Source organism: Natrix helvetica, assembly GCF_964273705.1.
Source record: "Natrix helvetica genome assembly, chromosome: 7".
NCBI lineage: Eukaryota > Metazoa > Chordata > Lepidosauria > Squamata > Natricidae > Natrix > Natrix helvetica.
In genome coordinates, this window is record NC_138558.1 from 20,577,931 (window position 1) to 20,599,539 (window position 21,609).

General features: G+C 38.3%; 1 protein-coding gene across 1 annotated transcript; it reads right to left on the bottom strand.

Annotated features, from left to right (window-relative positions):
* Positions 1-815: 815 nt before the first annotated feature.
* LOC309395558 (uncharacterized protein C4orf54 homolog) lies at positions 816-18,257 on the bottom strand. Its single transcript, XM_081959925.1, has 2 exons — positions 11,709-18,257; positions 816-8,719 (listed from the first exon to the last, which is right to left on the bottom strand). Exon 1 carries the CDS (start codon positions 16,763-16,765, stop codon positions 11,750-11,752), a length of 5,016 nt encoding a protein of 1,671 aa, XP_081816051.1. The 5' UTR covers positions 16,766-18,257; the 3' UTR covers positions 816-8,719; positions 11,709-11,749.
* Positions 18,258-21,609: the final 3,352 nt, after the last annotated feature.

The window sequence follows — 21,609 nt, forward strand, 5'->3', positions numbered from 1 at the left end:
TGAGTGTAAAATGCCTGTTTAACATGAAAAATACTTCTTGTAAATGCAAAATAGCTGTTGGGCATTTTAAAGAATAGAATATAGAATAACAGAGTTGGAAGGGACCTTGCAGGTCTTCTAGTCCAACCCCCTGCTTAGGCAGGAAACCTTATACCATTTCAGACAAATGGTTATTCAACAAAGTGTTTGGAAGAGTTACATTTGATCATCTTTTTTGAACTCAAAGTATTTCCAAGATGCTCAAAAGGAGCCTGCTCTAAATTTGAGGCAAGTGTTCAATCCTTGCAGCTAGTTTTATGCTCAACAGAGAGCCTTTGCAAATCTTTTGTTTATCCATAAGCCATTTCACCTTCTGCATTATTGCAACATATATCTTTCAATGACCTGTAAAAGATCTTAAGACCTTTGGAGGTTCAAGAGAACCACACTAGGCTAATGCAACTGCCCTTTGGAAAGATAGCACAAGCAACAACTATGTGTTCTTTTCAGAAAACAGAATAAATTACAATTCATAATTACACAATTCATTCCTTGGCACTTATTTCTCACTTTTATAGTTTATCTATTCTGCCTTCATTAAGGGCATGGCAGTATAAAACTTAGAGGATGGCATTGTGTTAACAAATAGTCAATATTTTAATAAATGGAGAATAATATTTTTAGTTCCCTTTGGCGAAGAGATAGTGAATCTTAATTGATTTGTATATGAGTCTATTCTTTATTTTACATAACAATATTTGCTATTTTTCTCTGCATTACAAATTAATAGGTTTCTAAGTCAATATTTTTAAATAATCCAGGCAGAATACTGAGAGGTTGTTTATAATATTGTTTACTGAAAAATACATTTTATTCATTATAACATTCAAAAAATATACAAATCCTTGCTTATTTGCTTAAAAAGGTTGCTTCTTAAAGGACAGTTTATTATATATTCTTGCAATCCTCGTACAATTATATCTTTGCTATGTGCAATACATATGCAGTGCAATTCCCAGATTGTCTTAGTTAGGTTTGCTGTCTTTCAATTCCAGCAGTCTGTAAGAGGATCACTTCAGATTTCAGTCAAGAACTTGCTATAGGGTCATCTGTGTTGAAAGCAGCACAGTCATTTTCTTCCAGATAGTTTTCCTTAGACATTGCACAAGTAGCACTATTTTATTAAAACAATCTTCAAATGCATTCTGCCCTTCCCGTTTTATTCAATTGCATTCATTTCAGACATTCAACCAACCATCTCTTCCGTCACCATTGTTCTTTCTTTATCTTACCATTCTTAAATTCCTTTACGCTGATCCTCTTTTTATCCAGAAATAGGAGGAAAACCACACCACCATCCTCACTCAGTTTGAAAAAGCATTTTAGAGTTACTAAGTTCTAATAAGCTAATTTACCTCTTGGACAGCCAAAATGTTGGTGCCATTGCAATGGAAAAAAGGAGTAATACCTTGGCAAACCAATTCATAGAGCAAAGGCATTTTTCGGTCTAAACCAAAGCACATCTCTCCGAAGTAACTATCAAAGGAGAATTTAATATTGAAGAAGTAATGCTGTAAAAGTCAATCTCGGATAGAAATATTCAACAAAACATTTCAGGTCTGAAACTACAATAAAGGTAGTCTTCAACTTACAACTATATGTTTACTCACTGTTCAAAGTTACGGTGGTACTAAAAAAATAATTTATGACCATTTTTCACTTGACCGTTTCAGCATTTGCACAGTCACATGATAAACATTTGGACGCTTGGCAACGGACATGAATTTATGATGGTTGCAGTGTCCTGAGGTCATGTGATCACATTTTGCGACCTTCTGTCAAGCAAAGTCAATGGGGAAGCCAGATTCACTTGACAACTGTGTTACTAATTTAACAATTCCAGTGATTCATTTAACAACTGTGGCAAGGAAGGTCATAAAATGGGACAAAACTCACCTAACTATCTTGCATAGCAACAGAAATTTTCACCTCAGTTCTGGTCGTAAGTCGGGAACTACCTGACTATACAGAAGCCAGTGAAATTGATAGAACTTCTTTTTAGACTGCATTGTGAAAAAGATCCTAACACTTAATTGATGCCTGAATATTACGATTGAGATTTTGTGTTTCTGTAATAACAAATAATGTGAAATACTTGTTATACAAAAAAGTCAGTTTCTTAATCCTACAAACAGTTAAAGACAGAACTGTACCCTAATTTGACTTATTTATAAGCTCAAATCCAAAACGGACTATTTATGAAAATATTGCTTTATGTGATGTTGATGCCAAGACATTGTTTTAAGAAAAATAAGATTTTTAAATTTGGTTGTATTTATGACTTAGGTTAAACAAGAGAATACCTACAAATTGCTACAAAGCCTATATATAATAGCACCAAGCAAATATAAATATTTGCAGAATTGCTTTTGTGACTAGTTACTTTCTCACAGTTCTTTTCATCCAATTTACAGGTTGGATACAAAATATATTTAATACATCTGAATTATTAATTTATCCTATAGTATATGAAATTACATTCTGTACCTTAATAATATCTTATTTACAAACAGGTCAATCCGAAGTCAATCTTTTCCCAGATTTTTAAAGCTGCATACAAATAAATAATGGGAGAATGAAGTTTCCTTCAGGTAAAAAGTTGGAACTATCCTTCACTGAAAAGGCTGGGAAGTTGTGAATGAAAAATCTGACACTAAAAATATGTTTCTTCTCAGATGAATGCCATCTCAATGGGCTTATGGTTTTAACATAAGATAAGGCCACACTCCAGGGAAGAAATGGTGCACTACAGATGTTTCCGCAAAAAGAGGAGCTGATGTCTGCAGTGGAATGAAGACCAAGTCTCTGAAACCTCTTTGGCTGAGGAAAGGCTTGAAATTGCCCCCAAGTATTCCAGACAGCTGCTCCAGGGGTGGGTTGCTACCGGTTTGCACCAGTTCAGGCGAACCGGTAGTGGAAATAGCGACTGGGTCACCGAACGGCAGGGACGGCAGGCTCACCACGACCCTGAACCAGTTCCCCGGTCGCCATGCCATTTTTTTTTTGACATTTTAGACCTATTTAAAGGCAACTGCGAATGGAGCATGCACAAATTGCACGTGGAAATTGTGCGTGCAAATCACATGCGCACCGAACCGGCAGTAACGCCGGCTGAAACCCACCCCTGAGCTACACATCACAAGGAGTCCATAAGATAGTGATCTTCTATGGGTTTAGAGCTTTGGGAGACAAGGGAATAGCCATCTTACTCAAACCATGGTGGTGCCTTTGAAACATTATTGGAAATTGCTTCTTAATCTTAACTGCTATTCAGCTATTAGAAACCTTTAGATTGACAGGTTTTATTGCAACAGATGAGTTTCTGTAAATTCTTAGTGAAAGAAGTTTTAATTACAAGTTTAAGAACTTAAATGAATTTTTAAAAATAACCATCAAAAGGATGATTAAAACCATGGTTTTAGAAAGTTACAACTGTGCTAAATTTGAAATAAGACTATGTTGAAAAGATATTATATAAGAGGAACAAGTTCTAGTTAATAAGGTGAAGACTGAGATGAAAGTGGACTTTAAAATGGTAGGCTACAAGAATGACATGGAAAAGATGCTACATTGGGCATACAAAAGAAACCAGCTGATGTCCTAATAACTAAGAGACATACAAGCAACAAACCAAGAGAATGACCTGGATAATTTTCTGTATCAAAACAAACTTGCTAAAACTTTGAATAATTTTGTGAAAAGGGACAAAGAAAAATAATAAAAAGAAGTCAACTTCCAGTACATTATTTGAAGAGACTCTAGGTTAAGATTATTAGAAGTAAAGGGAATATAAAGTTGGTTTATTTGATCAATCTTGGTCAAATTAAAACAGATGTGTTATTATCTCTGATAACCCTTAATAGACTTTTGCTGACATCAAGACTGTAATGATAAGGCTTTAACAATTTGTCTATAGAAAATTAATGGGACTGGGAAGAATAAATAATTTGTGGTATTCTAAAAGAAAGTTATAAATTATTAAATTATTTATACGTTGTTATCAGGGTGATAAGCAACTTCCTCATATATTTCTTTTTCTTTCCTATACTCATTTCTTCCTATTTCTTCCTTTTTCTTTCTTTTTAGCACCTTTTACTCTTTCTTTTTTCTTTTCTATTTTTCAGTTTATGTTAGTTTTTACTATTGCAATTATCAGCTTTAATAAAATTGTTAAATTAGCAAAAGTTTATAGAATTAATTCTCTCTGAAATCATGAAAATACTTGTTTTTAATAACTAAGTGATGCAAATAACTACTGATTTTACAATTGATGAATAAGTGACTCATTTGCATATTAGGTAACATAAGCTGAAATGTACTTGAAATGCTGGAGCATTTTTTCTTTGGCACTGTTCTGAAGAGTTTTGCCCTGAGAAAAGATTTTTATAGATATTTCTTCAAAATTTAAAAATAGTGCATACCTTTTCATCGTTTTTAGTAGACATAAATACATGTTATAAAAAGCACTTATTTGATTATTGAGTCCTGTTATCATACTGATTCCACAATGCTGCCAGCTAAACAGTGATAGATGAGAAAAAATGCACCATGTGAAACATGAGGTAACTGTGAATGACAAATCATGGAGAAAGAAAAGGTTGACTGACACATTGCTCTTTTGGTGATGGCCCTCTTTTCAAATAAAATGTAATTTCACTCTGATTTTCAAGTACACTGGATAAAAATATAACCCCGAGCATCTGTCAATACAATCGGAGCTCTAACCATTCACTGTACTAAAATGTTTGTGTTAAGATATACATGCGGATGAAAAGTTACATCTTGTAAACTACAAATTGAAACTTCATTGAGAGCACCAAGATGAAAAAAATTATGCGATTATTACTTGTGTTTCTATGTGGATATAACTGAGATAATTTTGCGCACATTCTGTCTGGCAGTCTGAAAATAGTACATGAAGTTGCTTACACAAATCTTTTATGCATACCTTTCAGGAGAAACAAAAGCAGAGCAGTTGGGCAGTACTATGAAAACAATATTGTATATTCATTTTTCCTTAAAAAGCAATTAATTTCAAAACAAAATACAAACCAGAAAAATAAACATGTGAATCTCAAAACAATTGTCTTATTTTCGCATCACAGTATTTCATTTTTCAGATGATTTTTTTTTCGTATAAAGCTACTACAAATTGAAATCACCCATGTTAAATCACCTCTAAGGAGATCTGAATAAGCATCATATTTAATAACCCTGTAGATACTTAGATCTTTTTCATACATTCTACCAAAAGTGCCGTATATGCATTAAAACAACAATAACTATAAGGAACTTCCTGTGCATGAATTCAATTTTTAAGCTGTATTGCATGTTTAATTTTTATGCAGTAGAAACATACTGTAACTGGTCTTTCATTTACCATGACTTCTGTAAGCAAACTGAGCTTAAATCAGCGTGGAGAAGATTTAAGTCATAATATGGATGAAGGAATTACAAATGAATCAGAACTATGGGAATGACTTAAGTGGTTTTTGTGTGTGTAAATAGAAATGTGTTTTAAAAAATAGGATGGTCCATCTAGCCTTCCGTTTTCAAAATGTTCAGCTCATTGCTTTAAAACAGGGCTAGAATCAAGACTATTACTATATGTGATTAAGCCCCACTGTACTGAATTCTGGCCCAAAACCACAAAGAACTTTCACTAAAATAATATTGGCGAAAAAAAATAAGACTTGTTCTTAGGATACCATGGCTTATTTATTCTGGCTCTAGAGTTTAGCTATTGACTATCCGTATTTTTCGGAATATAAGACGCACCGTTTTACCTCAGAAAAGAGGCTGGAAATCTGGGTGCATCTTATACACTGAATACAGTAGTTTTTGCCTACTGAAACCCCGCCCCCTTAACCAAAATGGCTGTGCAGAGCCTTTAGGAGCCTTGCAGAGTGCTCCTGGGCTGGGGTGGGCAAAAATGAGTGAAAAATGGGCTATATTTTGCTCAATTTTGCCCCCCCTAGCCCCGAGGAGCACTCTATAAGCCTCCTAAAGGCTACGCATGCCTTTTTTTTGACAAAAAATGAGCCCGTTTTTGCAAAAAACAGGCAGCTTTTTGCTCGTTTTGGGGGGGGCCACCGCCCAAGAGCACTCTACAAGCCTCCTAAAGGCTATTCATGCCTTTAAAAAAAAACAGGCCCATTTTTGTGAAAAACTGGCTGTTATTGGGAGGTCTGCAGAGTGCAAAAACTTTTTTTTTTAATTTGCCCCTTCAAAATCTTGGTGTGTTTTATACTCCTGTGCATCTTATCCTCCGAAAAATACGGTATTTAGTCTGATCTACTAATCTATGGCACTATACTGATGAACTGCCAGCCACAGGAAACTGTAAGCTAACTGGAATCTGTATACTATGTGGATCATGTGCCACATAACATCCACTGGTATCATTGTGGGAAGCAGCAGGGTTTGTGACATACCTAGCCAGAAACAGAATACTGAAAAGGAATCATCACTGGTTGGCCAAGGATCTCTTAAAAGTGATGCAACTAATACATTTTCCATTTGTTTTGTAAAATTAAAAATTCCTGCTTCATTGATGGCATCTAAAAATACTTTACAACTGTAATCAGATGTAGAACTTAAGATACAATACTGTGTTTTCAGGGCCTTCTGGGGACACACCCAAGATTTAGGGACAATATGTGACTCTGTTGCTTTGAGTTGTACACCCCATGTTTCATTTTGTAACAGATGTATTTTGGTAGTTGTACCTTTTGCATTTAAACATCATTCTGAGTTTGTTCAGGATTTTTTAATTGTAATTAAGATTGTCATACCTGCACTAAATAAATCTCCTATGAGAATTCTCCTTTTAAAAAGCTCATTAAAGTGTTCATTCTTTTCCCTTCAACGTTTCAAGGTGTATATTTTAAATTATAACATGCTGCCAAATATTCATTAGTGGATTAGAATACTAACTGGAAATAGCTACATTACAATCTCAAAGTACTTTCTAAAATAACTTTTTGAAATTCACATATTTGTAAAAAACAAAACAAACCTTCCCTCCCTAAAACTAATTCCTCATATAAAGAAGAAGAAAAAATTGTTGTCTTCTTTGAAAAAATAACAAAACCCAAGACACATACATAAAAGTGTTAACACTTTTGGGTGGAACTGCATGACAATCACACAAGCACAATTTATTCTATATGGAGGTGAAGTAATAAAAAATAGCTTCGCCAGTTGAATGACTGCTTGCTCCACAATTATTGAAGGCACCAAGAAAGTGTAGTAACTTGTATCATTTTTCTAGATTCCTGATATTTAAACAAAAAAGTGCAGCTAAAGGACTCCTTTGAATATAATTTAAAGCAGCATTTAAACAGAATAAAGAACTATCTTTTCAGTTATTTTCACAATCAGTTTTAAGGGGAAGCCATTAAATAAAAGATATACTTTGTTAACTCTATTTCAATGAACTCTATAAATAATAGGAACTGAATCATATGCATGCATTTGGCAGTTAGCCCCCATAAAACACTAGGATTTAAATCCAAGTAAACATCCACAGAATTAGGCTCCATATTCAAAGGAACTTAAATAAAATAACTTAATTTTCAATGGATCTTCAATACATTTAACTCAGGATTCACCAATCTTTTTTTGTTCCTAAAAAATCCTCATCACAGTTTTGAGCGGTGGGATTGCCCCCCACCCAATTTGCCCGAAATCTTGCAAGATCTGAAGATTTCTAACATTTAGCACACTCTTTTTTGCCAGAAAAATCTTGCAGTCCCTCATATGATACTGCTGAAGTTTCATGGAATTCTGCAGAACTTGCAGGATTTGGGCATTTTTCAAAACTTTTTTGAGGACTAAAATACACTGTTGTAGGGCTGATGTTTGCTTGATGGTTATGGATGCTGTACAGCTGACTGGATTTAATCAATCTTGGGCTTAGCTAGTTTGAACTAAACTCAAACTAGTTGACTCCATATCTATTATGTAATGAGATCCTAATTCAGCTGCTATTGAAGATTAACCCCATATTAAAACTAACTTCAATGGGAGCTATTTAAGCCTAACGTAATTGGATATTATTGGCAAATTCTGAATATATTTGAATATTTTAGCAAAACTAAGAAAAAAGAAATTTTTGCTTCTTTTACTTTTAGTTATGTTTTCTCCAAAATAATGGAGAGATATCAAAAATGTATTAAAATTTAAGAATAAACTGCACATACATATAGTTATGTATAAAAACAACCCTATAGCCACTTTTTAAAAAACAACAACAGAGAAACAGATTGGAGTAATAATTCAACCTTTTTTTAAAAATCCTGCAAATAGGTAAGTGCAAAGCTATACCAGCATCTTATTTCTTCACTCAAACTTTTTTGTTCGAAAGCAATAAGGGCTTCTGCTTCTATATATGCATTTGTAGGTAACTTGTAGTTAGCTGTACATTGCACAGTACACTAATTACTAGTTTCTACATTTTAAAATCTACAGAAAATATCACAATTCAATCATTTATATTTGAATAATTAAATTTCTACATAGTTTAAAATGAGGAAACAGCTTATCATGAAAACAATGTAACATATGTTTTGCACAAAGCAATGCATGAGAAATACATCAGAGGAGAGCGATTTAAACAACAATTTAGAATTGCCAAGTACATTTCAAATTAAGGGAGACAAATTCTTGTTCTTTGTGCCTGTAGGGTAAAGCATAAACACAGACATTAAACGTTTGATTTAACAAAATCATTATATCAGTATGAGATGTTACATGACTTTTCTTGAACTTTGAATTCATTCTATCTTCATGATCCTTAGAATGGTTCATATTATTCTCATTGCCAAAACAAGATGTCACCTGATTGGCTCTCTAAACACTCATGGTCATTGGCTACAATCAGATGAAGGAAAGCTACCTGATATCAACCTAAGCAAGTTTTCATAGAATACAGATAATTGAACAAACTTTGTTGTATTACATTATCTCTCCATTGATATATAATTTTATGGTACTATTCCAAAAAACAGTGGCAATTAGCCATCAAACCTCAAAAATACACTTTTTCCAAAAGGTTTCCGCAATTTTGGCCACTACTGTAGGTTATTAAGCAAACTCAGCTTCCTCCATTGACTTTGCTTGTTGGAAGCTGACTGGGAAGGCGGCAAACGATGATCTTATAACCCTGGGACCTTGCAACCATCGTAAAATACATTGGTTGCCAAGCACCTGAATTTTAATTATGTGACAGTGGAGATGTTGTGAGATGGTCATAAATGCAAGGTTGTGAGTCACTTTTTTCAGTTCTGTCGTAACCTCAAACAGTTACTAAATGAATGGTTGTAAGGCAACAGCTACCAGTACTGTGTGCCTCTTATTTAAAAGAAAACTTTATTCCATAAAAGAACTTTTTCTAAGAAAGGCTGAGGGTTTTGTACTGATTTACAAGTGTATCTCAGAAAAGAAAAGCACAATACAGTTCAAGGAAGTCCCTTGCCAGGGATTTAATATATTGCTACTCCATGTCTAATCTATTCCCTTCAAGTGAAGGCCAGAGTTGACATTATTTCAATAGCATGTTTTAATACAATATTTGGCAGGCACATCTGATTGCACTCCAGATCATGATCCTGTTCTAAAGGAGGAAAAATTAACTCTTTCCTCTGCTGAAAATCCTCTCTAGGTTATTGCAGAACAAGATAACCTAGTCAGCAATTAAAAGCATTTAAAAATGACTTGATGCGAAAATAGCTTGACATAACTATGTACTAATGTTATTTAAACTAAAACTGATTTTTTGTAGGTAGGATTCTTATATTTTATAATAGAGATATTATACTTTATACTATTATGTTCTATTCAGTGTAATACACATTATATTCTAACAAAGAAACCCACAAGTTGAGCTCAGCTTCTTATCTGCAGTACATAATGGGCAAAACTTTTACCTATGGAGTTTCTGTTAAGTGTCTGTTAAAGCCGTACTAGAAAAAAAGCTTGGAATTCCAATATTAAAATGAATGGTTTCATGTATCAGTGTTGAAACAGGCTCATTGGCTGGCAGCATTTCTTTGAAGTGTATAGTTTGAAGATCTGCAGTATCACTATTTCTGTGATATGTCAAAGCATTCCCATCCTCTCTCTTTCTCATATGCACCTTGTGTCTCCTGTAAATTGCTCTCAGAAAAAACCCATTGATCAGGTTCATCTCATTTTCCAAAAATTCTTCTGATGCATAGTGACTTCCTCTTATCGGAAACCTGAAAATATTGTTCACTTTCTCTCTCTTTCCATTCTCTTGGTGAAAACAAGGTCAGAACGATTGCAAAGTACTAAGAAATAAAACCTATTGATTATTCTGAAAGCAAAGGTTGCTTTTGAACAATCATAGATGGTTTGGCTTTAATTTTTGCAGTGAGCACAGCCTGCTCCAAATTTCACTTCCCAGCTGTATTTATGAATATATTCTGAAAAGAAAATATATAACTTGTATGAACGCCATCATGTATGTGTGCATGAATATGTTACTTCTTCCCATTGCTCCTGTTTTTGCCCTGCTTTTGTTTTTGCCCTGAATACAAGCCTATTGATGAACATTAGTGCTGATGTTAAGATTAATGCCTTTTATTCTATTATTGGCATATCATACTGTATGCAACAGAAATATTGTGTCCATAAACACGGATGCTGCCAACAAGGTTTATAAGACACTGGACTAGAAACTGGGAGACTATCACTTCTAGTTCTGCCTTAGGCACAAAGCCAGCTGAGTGACCTTGGGCCAGTGATCTCCTTAGCCCTAGGAAGAAGACAGTGGCAGAAAACTTGCTAAGACAACTACAGGGACTTGGCCAGGCAGTTTCTAGGAGTCAAAACTGATGGATGGACAGAAGGAAGGAAATATCTTTGTCTTTCATTTGTAATTTAGCCAATTTTTATCATTTCTTGCTATGTTTCAACAATCAAAATGACCAATATGTCTTGATTACTACCGTAAGCAAGCTGCAAGTATTTGCGACCTAAAGTTACATTTATTTCCTTTGCCCCATTCACAAAATCCAAGGATAATGTGGGTGTATGCAAGGATTGAACAGTTCTCATTTCTTCTGTTCCTCTTCATAAGGTCAAAAGGAGAGAAAGAGAAAAAAATAACTACATAAATGCCTTTAGAAGCTGCTCCTCTGGAAGCATTTCTTATCTGCCAGACAGTATTCCAGAGGAGGCAAGGAAGAATTTACTTTCCCTTCTAAGTTACTCTCCATTTCCCATTGTTCTTCAATAGTATTTCCCCTCAAGAAACAGTGAACCTTTCTCTTCACAGAATAGATTAAGGGATGCCTCTATTGCTGGTGGCCTAGACATCATCATCTTTCACCTACAACCCTTCTACTACTATTCCAGCTTTTTTTTTTACCATAAAAATCCTTTTAGTAAGAAGAATGTAGATATTGCACTGTATTTTTTTTTCTTTGCTATTGCTAGGAATGGTTGCGCTACCAATCGAAATAACCTGTAAATGGCAAAAGATCCCTCTCTGGTCATAGCTGGCTCCTTGCAAACCTTAGTGTGTTCTTCTGCGAGGCTTCCCCACCACCCTCTCCCTCACCCCGATGCCCTCTCCTGAGGCGACCTTTCGCGGAAACGCCGCCTTTCTTGTGACAATTAATCGTAACGGCAAGGCAACTCACCCGTCGTACTAGCAGCAGCATCTCTCCTGGCCGGCGCCCCATCACCGGTGCTCCACGACGAAGCGCATGGTGGTGCCGTCGAAGGACGGAGGCGCGATGATCCGGGGGCCCAGCGGCTGCGAGGTGATGCTGATAAGCGGCGCTTTCCCGTCGCCAGGAGCCGCTTGCGGGCACAGTTGCTGCTGCGGGGTGCCCGTGGGCATGTAATACGGGCTTTCTGCGGCTGAGCTGGCGGCGCTCCTGGACGAGGCGGCCGCAGACCCCAGCTCACCGCCGGGCTGCTGGGCGAGCTGGCCCTGCAGTGCGCTGGCGGACAGGACCGCCGGCAGGAAGCCCGGGTAGAACATGTAGGCTGCGGCCGGGGCGCTGTAGGTTCCCGCGGCCGCTCCCAGCGCCAGGGACGACATGGGGATGGTCATGGGGGCCAGGGCCGGCGGTTGTGGCGGCGGCGCCGGGACGGGCAAAGGTATTTCCACGTACTGCCCTGTTTCGGGATCAAAGAGGCGTCGCTTCTGGGGCTGCGGCTGGGGCTGCAGCGGGGCGTCCACTAAGTAGCACTGGCCCGTGCTGAGGTCCAGCAACACCTTGCGCTGCGGCGGGAAGGCGGCGGGCTCGGCGGGCGGCGAGAAGCAAAGCAAAGGCGTCGCCGTCTGAGTCGCGCCTGTCAGAGCGGCCGCCGCCGCCGCGAGAGACAGACCCTGGGGGAAGATGTGCGCCGGAGACATTTCTAGCGGTGGAGGAGCAGCAGCCGCCTGGAGTTGATGCTGCGGCGGCGGCGGCAAGGGCGGCAGCAGCTGTGGCTGAGGCTGAGCGGTGGCGGTGGCTGCGGTGGGGCCAGCGTGCTCCTCCGCGGGCTGCCGCTGGGCCCCCTGGGTGGGCTTGGAGCCTGCCGCGGACTGGTTGAGAGGCTGGGCGGCAGCGGGTGAAGCAGTGGCGACGAGGCCTGGGCGGTTGGTGCTCGCTGCTGTTCCTCCTCCTGTGCCTAAAGCCACCGGTCCCGCTTGTTCCGCGGACGGCTCCTTGAGCGAAATGGCCAAGTAGTTCCCGCAGTCGGGAAAGACGGGCTTGCGGCTCTTGTCGGGCTCCACCAGGCTCCCCTGCCGGTTGCCAAACAACTTGATGGCGCGAGGCCTCGCCTGGCCTTTGAGGCCTCGAGGCGGGGAAGGAGACGAGAGCACCGGTGGCTGATGCTTGGCCTTCTGGGCCTGAGCGTTAAAAGTTAAAGTGGTCCTGGGGACCACAGGGACTCTTTCCTTCTCAGCAGGTCCCTGGTTTCTTGGGGCAGATTCTCCGTAGAGGCCTGATCCGCGTGCCCCACGCTCTCGGGTCAGGCTCTCAAAGGCCGCTGTCTTGGCCGAGACCTTCTCTGCGTTCTTGGTTGGGTTGGCGAATCTGCCACGGGGATGGCGTTCTGGCGCGGATCTGCTGGGAGAAGTTGTTAATCCCACCGTCTGAGTTCCCTCCTGGTCCTCCGTCTTGGCAACCATCATCGACTCTTCCTTGGCTGGGTTTATGGCTCCCGTGGTTTGCTCTTCGCTGGCGATGAGGGAGAGGACATGGCTGTCGGTTATGGGTAATGGGTTACTCTTTCGTTTCCACTCATTTTTACTGAAACTGTACAACTCTTCCATGCTCCGGACTGCTGCTGTGAGTTTTTGCAGAGCCTTATGGTTTGCTGAGACAGGTGCCTTGGTCACCTCTTCTTCTTTGGGAAGTACTTCTTCATCCACCACCAGTGGTCCCACTTTATTGCTTTTCTCAGTTGTCACTGGCTGCTGTGGTGGTGGTGGTGGATGTGATTGCTGCCTCCAGGGCACAGATGTTTTGGAGACTATCTTCAATACAGCAGGCTGGTGAGGGTCACTCTTGTTGGGAGCAATGGTGGCTACTGGAAGCCTTCCTGAGGTCCTGTGTACCAGTATAGTTCCTTCTTGGTTGGAAGGTAGCATCTTGCCTCCATTACTTACTCTGGGCCCTATATCGTGAGATTTGTTCGGCTTCTTGTCCTCTTTACTATTAGTTACAGTCTGACAAGTTATCACCATGGGAGACAGAGACCTGGGAATGCCTATTGACATCAGCTGTTTGGATTTCTGGTCAAAGGTTCCCTGGTCAGAGTTAACACTACCTCTGTCACTGTGGTTATCCCCTGACTCATGACCATAACTACTCTTGATTAATTTCCTGACATCTCTCACCTGATGTATAGGCCCTTGGACTTTAGACTTATTTTCTCTTACATCACGTACCTGAAATTGAGGCAGTTTGTCCATAATCTCCCCTTTTATTTGCTTTTGCAGTTGACATCTGGTATCAACAGCTGTCTTGAAAAAATTGGGGGCATTTCCAGCTATCTTGGGGCTGAGAAGCTTAGTAATGTTGAAATGATTATCTTTGTTCTGCTCCACACTTCCCAAGCTTATCTTGATCTCTGGAGGTTTGGGCTTTATCACTGTGGTGGCAATAGCAGTCTGAGCTGCTGCAGTTGTCGCTATGGAGTATTTTGTCACATGCAAGTTATTATTATCTTTGACTGTTTGTTGAATATTTGGAACAAAAAGGCGAGACATTTTAGTTGCTTTATTAGCTGTGATTTCTCCCATATCAGCCTTCCAATCATCTTTAAATCCTATTTTCAGTTTTCCCACAGGAACTTTTTCCTCTATTTTCTCTGCTTCTTTTTCTTTCCATGTTCTAAATGCACTGTTCTGGCTACGGAGGAAAGTGGCCTTGAGTGTTTCAGAGGCACTTTGTTTTATTTTACATGCCTCTTCTAAAAATGTTTCTGAAAGGCTTCGATTTAGGCTAACAGTGGCTTCCCGCGGAGTAGAGGGCTTGGAGGTTGGTGACTTGCTGTCAAAAAATTCCCCCAAATCATCTGCTGTTACAATAGTGCAATCTGAGCTGGCTTCTGAATATCTTGAATTTTGTCTCTGCAATCCCCCGTTCTTTAACTTCTCCTTGGCAGTGCTATCTCCCTCTTTAGAAGATGAGGAATTTGACATACCGGAGTATGTGGTGTCTGTGATCTCTCCCCTTTCCATTTTGAACTCATGTTCCTGTTGCATCTTCTTTGAAATAACATTTTTGAGGAGGCTAGATGCAAATTTTGACTTCTGTGTTCCTTCCATGGTTTCTGCAACGACTCCAGTTTGTTTGCAGATTTCATTGCTCTGCTCCTTTGGCAGTGTTTCTGTAACTTCATCTGTGCAACTTGACCCAACAGCAGCATTTTCAGAAGGTTTAGCAGGTTTGGGGACACCCGCATTAATATTGCTGCTGAAATTCAAAGTCTCCAGCAAAGTAACAACTCGGGAGCCTGCCTGGACCTGTTTTTCAAAGCAACGTGGTGTTTCAACATGCGTTATTTCCCCATCAAGTTTACTAACAACAAATTCCAATGCTTTAGTCTGTGATTTATTGGAGTGAATGTAGAAATGGTCACTAGCTGTCTTAGTCCCAGAGTTTCTTTTCCATCCAGCAGATGCAGCGCTGCTTTTGAAAAGATTCTGCTCTGCTTTCTGTCCAAGACTGCTGCACTTTAAATCCAAGTAAGTTGACCATCGGTTGATTCCTAGATTGTGATCTGAAAGAGATGTGGAAGACTCACTGGAACTCAAGTTCAGGGTATCAAAGTAGGGATAAGCTAAGCTCCGAAATGACCTTGCTGTCAGGCTTCTTACTTCTTTATCTGCATCATCCAACTCACTTACCACGCTGGAGGCACCACTTGAATATCCACCCAATTCTCTTGCTTTTATAGCTGCACACCTTGTTTGCAAATGTGCAGGAACTGCAATAAACCTTTTTGCATAGTCATGAAACACATCTTGTTTGAAACTTGAATTTCGTTCATGAGCTGTGGAGACACAGAGGCTCATGTCGCCTTCATGCTTGGCAGCATAAATAATGTTTTGCTTTTCATGCTGGTTGCTAGGCTCATTTATAGCCCTGGAAGTTGGTTTGATTGATAGGAGTATCTGGCCTGCAGAATTCTCACTCATGTTGCAGAGGTTCTTGGACTGGCTTTCTTCCGAGCTGGCGCATTTGTCTGTGCTTGGAGTATCATTTTCAGAATTAATGCTGACTATCTCTGTACTGCTGGTATTATCAATACTGTCTGTCTGATTATTAGGATCACTGGTGGTTGTGCTGAGATAACAGCTATTATCCTCTTCTGTTTGTGTGTCTGCAAGCGTTTCTTCGCTCCCAAAGGAAGCATAATCCACAAAGGAATAAATAACATTGTTATCCTCAAAGTCCCATCGAGAAGCTAATCCATAGTCAAAATCCATGTCATGATCTACCTCACTAAGCTGTATTTCATGGGTGGTAATATAATGTGCTTCATCATTATTACTATTGTTGCTTTCACTGGCATAGCTGGGTTGTGGTTGCAATAGCTGTGAAGCATGCCTGCCTCTTCCTCTCTCATTGCTCAAACAGATTTCTTTGCAGTCTGCTTCATCATCTTCATCGCTGTCATACCCAAACGAGGAGGAGGTTTTCCCCCCTCTTTCTAAGTCATCCATTTTTGGAAAATTCCTTGTGTTTTGTATTGGTGAAGGACAAGATGATGAAGATGATTCTGGGCAGCCATGTGTGTAAAGCTGAATGTTGGAGATACTAGGGGACAGAGTGTTCTCAGACTCTTCTGAACTGATGCCAGAGATCCTTTCCCCAACCTCATCAGCTTTCATCCCCATGGGGGAATGAGTGCCTTCCATTTTAGATGTATAATCCAGAGATTCTTGATTCGCATATTTGTCTGCCAAGATTTGGTTAGCCAATTTGTTAATCTCACTGATCTCACAAGGTCCATTTTTAGTTCTGATAAAGGGCACTTTCCTTCCATTCCGTTCTAGATTCAGCTTTAGAGTCTGGGGATTCTCTCCTGCCCCTCCAGGGTAATTGTAAATCTCCACGTATTTTGATTCCTCAGCTGAGGAAATTGATGGCTCTTGAGGATGACACGTGATCATTTGGCTGCTGCTTTTTCCAGCATTCTCTTTTTGAATAACTATCTCTTCAGCAGGCAGTTCTGTAAACACTTCCATGGTGAACGCTTTCAAGCTGATTGAAGGGAGCAACAAGATTTGGACCCAGGACCAAAGTCAAGCGAGAGAGAGAGACACACACACATATACACACGCGTTCTCCAGTGGTTCCTAATTTTGTTCCTTGTAGTTTAGCTGTAGATCTTGAAGAGTTGCTTGATAGTGCCGGGGGTAGTAGGTTGGGTGGCTGCTGTTGTCTCTGTGAAGATGGGGGGGGGGGGGGGCTGGTAACGGCCGCTGCTGCCAGTGTCTTATTCCTGAGCTATGAAGTACAGTTGTTAGTTTGGCATGAAGGGCTGTCAGTCTGAATGCCATTGGTAACAGAAGTAGCAGCATTAACAGCATCTGCCACTCAACTTTCCCAGACATCCCAAAATGAAGAGAAAGCATATGGAAATTCTTATACTTCTTTCTAGTTAAGGAATATGTAAGTGTATGAGAGGGATTAATCCATATAATAGTTGTAAAATATTGGTTTTTGGGTGATCAAAATGAAGGAGAGCTATATGGAAAACACTTTTTATTGCTAGAACAGTATTTTTAAGAATATTAGCTAGGTAATATTTCAATGGGCAAAAAAAAAAGACTGAGTTTAATCTTAATAAGTCATTAGAAATTTCAAATGACTTATATTTTTACTGGTAATTTTTAAAAAGCATTTCCCCCCAATTTATGAAACATTATTTGTATTGTATACAAAAGCATTTAAATAGGGTTCCCCATCCTTTCAATTTAAAAAAAGAGTGGGGTGCCATATGAATATTCTTTTTCCAACAAAAATACTTCCAACATACAGAATTAGAACAATTCTTAATATGTCATGAAATAGAGAAATAAAACTAATTTTAACTTGCTTCTATCTTTTTTTACTAAGTTGTTTTAGAACTGTACTCAGTTAATTATAATTATATTATAATTAATTATATCAGCCACAATAAAAGTTCCACTTGATACTATTAAAATTATACAGTCTCAAGCTTCCTTAGTGTTAAGTTGAATAGACTTTTATCTGTCACAGTGAGGTCTAAGACTTTCAGTACAGAAGAAACAAGCAAACTGAAAAAGACATTTACCTTTTCTTTGATTTTTTTGTAGTGTTAGTCCAAGGGATATTAATCAGCACCTTAGATCTTGAAAATTTGTGTTCTCATCTTCAGAGGTTTTTAAAAGGATGTGAAGGAGATAAAGAACAAGCAATGGGAAAATACCAAACTGGTTTGATTTTGATAATGACTTGTTCAGAGTAAGAAAACTCTGAAGCATTTTTGTCAGATCAGTATAGCTTGCTGGGTCAAAACCATTATCTATACATAGACTGTGTGTCATTTCAACCGGGTGAATAAAGTACTATTTTAAACTACCACATTTGTACATAGTAAAAATAAATGTGTTTGACTGTCATTCATTGCAGGAATCTCCAATCTTCACTAATATATTTTTAAATATATAAAAATGCATATAATTGTTATGATATTGTTGAAGTAGAATTAAGTGTGTGCAATAAAATAGTGTAAAGGAAGTCTCGTTAAAAAAAATTAAAGTATTGTTTTTTAAAAAAACATAGTGTTTCCCTTTTTTTGTGTCTTAATATAGGTATTACCAGTATGAATATTACTGAATCAGTTTTAAAATTCTATGTCATTTTAATTTTAATCCTATTTATATATGTATCATATCCAAAGAGATATAAAAATGTTTAAATCAACATTAAAATAATATATAAAACAGCTTTAAAATACTAAAAGCTTCTTAAAGCACCAGGGCAAATAAAAAGAAAACTCATGTGTGAAATAAAAGTAAGTTCATATTAGTACGTATCTCTAATGCATAGTGATCTGGTTTGCACACCATTGTACTGAAAAACAAATATAAACAAGATTACAGTTTAGCATTTGAGAATCAGGCCACAGGCTGCCTAAAAGCAGAGGAAAAAACAAATTTCTCTTTTTATTAAGTAGTAGTAATAGTAGTAGTAGTAGTAGTAGTAGTAGTAATAATAATAATAATAATTATTATTATTATTATAATTATTATTATTATTTATTTGTCAGTGCACAACATATGTACAATGAGATTGGTTGAGCTCCAGTGGTGGGTTCTTACTGGTTCAGACCAGTTTGGTCAAAACGGTAGTGGTTTGGCGGCCTGCCACATCCCTAACCAGTTCCAAGGGCACCGCCATAGGCGTGGCCATCTTGTTTTTCAGTTCTGCGCATGCACAGAACAATTTTAATTGCACTGCGCATGCGCACGCACACAAGCAAACCGGCCATAGTGCCTGCTGGTACCCACCCCTGTTAAGCTCCTTCAATATATATAATTATATATATTTAGGGAGTATATAGTAAGTATATAATTCCAGAACTGTTACTAATAAAGATGTGCCTCTTATACCCAGCTACTTTAGGCTACATATCTGAATACCTGGAATGCTGGAATGACAACCTCTGAAATCACAAATGAAGGTTTCTGATGCCAATCTTAGTTTTAACTATAGACAAAGGTTGTTATGCAATAGATTTGTCTTGGATGGGATTCCTTGAAAGAACATTCATGATTGGAAAGGAGTAAATCAATAGCAAAGGTGAGAAGGGAGGCAGATGTAGGAGAGGCATTTTTCTTTTGTGCTTTCAATTGCAAGTATGTCAATGGTTTTTCCCTCCTTTAAGATGCTGTTATGGAAAATAGCTAGGATGAAAAAGAATTAAAATCTTGAAGGGGTGATTATGAAATTTGAAATTAACTATACTGAGTTACATGAAAGTTGATCAATATATGTCTGACAGTTAAAAAAAACACAATTGAAATACATTATATGCAAAGAAAAACAACTAAACTGACAGTTTCTAACTTTCTTCTGTAGTGGATATGAGTGATTTGAAGATAAGATTTAAAAAGTCTAGAGTTTATGTTAAATTATATTTGTACAGAGTTTAAAGAGTTTGATATTTAAGAAGGATTCCACAACTAAATAAAATATAGTTCTGATTAGAATGAACACAGCTTTTCCAAGAAATCACATGCTGTGATTATATTGCAGCCTGGATATTCAATCAGAATAAGGCATCGAGCCAATTACACAACTTTCATAACGCATCAGTCAGCCATACAGGATACCCAAATTTGGGAATCAGTTTGAATCATGAATCACTTCTCAGGACATCTGCATCTAAGATCAGGTGGGAGGGATTTCAGCCTCAGAGGACGAGAAAGGAAAAGCATCACAATTTCACACTTCAGGATCTGATTATAAAAGCTATTTCAAGTGTGAAGGAAAGTTCATTAGGAGGAAAGCATTTCTCAGGGAGAAAATCGATTTTGAAGGGCACCGTTTAAAATATTTCTGCAAAAATCTTCACTTGTAGAAATATTCCCCATTTATATCCCAGGTAAAAGACAACAATGTTTAATGAATGACAGTTTGGAATGTAACTTTATTTTTTGAAATGTCCATTTTATTTATGGCCTGTGCTAATTACAGATAGCACTAGGAATGGTTAACCTGTGTAAAACAGCCCTCTAGTGTTGAAATAGTATATTGTTTTGGTTTTTTAAAAAAAATATTACTGGTAATGTAGATTATCAGCAGTTAAAATGGGGAAAGATAAACTCATTAAACTAAAAAAAGATAGCAAAGTAGCAAAAGATAGTGAGATAGCAAAAAGTTCAGTGCAGGGTTCTATGCTTTTCAACATTTTTATTTATGACCCGGATGAAGAAGTTTGAAAAGTCTGAAAATAAAAGATTGCTTTTCAAATCTGGAAATGATACAGTTGGGTAGGGCAGCACAAATACAGAATACAGAAATAGAATTAAACATGACCTGAGTATGTTAGAAAAATGAGCTATATTGAAATTTACTAAGAGAAAGTAAAGTTCTTTCTTTATCCAAGTTCTTCACATAAAAAACAAAACCAGATCTCAGATATGGACTACTGGATACCTGGCTTGATAATGGTTGTCGTGGAAAAACCATACTGGAATGGTAGTTGATTACAAACCAAGTATGAGTGAGCAGAATAATATGGCAGCTGAAAGGCAAGTGCAGTATTCAGATTGCAAAGAGTAATAATTGCATTGGTTTGTGCTTTAATACTCCATTTTAGACAGATTGATAGACCATCCAATTCTGGATAACAAGATCGAACATGGATTCAGACAAAGAGCCTGAGAAAAGGGCCCGAAGGACTATATCTGAGCATGTTGGCCTAAAGAAGCAAATACTGAAGAATAATATAATAGTACTTTTCAGAAACCTAAAAGGATGTCCTACAGAAAAAGTCGACCTGTTTATCATTCCAGAATGAAAGATATAGATTAATGATTACATGAAAGCAACATTTCAATTGAATATTGGGGCGGGGGAAAATCCTCTATGTTCCACAGTGAAGCCAATTCTCCAGAGAGACCATGGATTCCCTTTTGCTTGATGTATTCAAACAGAGGATATAAGAATTGTTTAATCTGGATTGCTATGTTGACCAGTATAGGAAAGCTGGGAAGGCATCACTAAATGATATGGTTACACCAGAGGTAGTATTCAGCAGATTCTGACCAGTTCTGAAGAACTGGTAGTGGAAATTTTGAGTAGTTCGGAGAACTGGTAAATACCACCTCTGACTGGCCCCACCCCCATCTATTTTCTGCCTCCCGAGTCCCAGCTGATCGGGAAGAAATGGGGATTTTGTAGTAACCTTCCCCTGGAGTGGGGTGGGAATGGAGATTTTACAGTATCCTTCCCCTCCCATGTCCACCAAGCCACGCCCACCAAGCTATGCCACTTCCACCAAGCCATGCCGACAGAACCGGTAGTAAAAAAATTTGAATCCCACCACTGGGTTTCA

Excerpts from the sequence above, each read along its gene's own strand:
- LOC309395558 (XM_081959925.1), bottom strand. The coding sequence starts at position 16,765 with ATGGAAGTGTTTACAGAACTGCCTGCTGAAGAGATAGTTATTCAAAAA.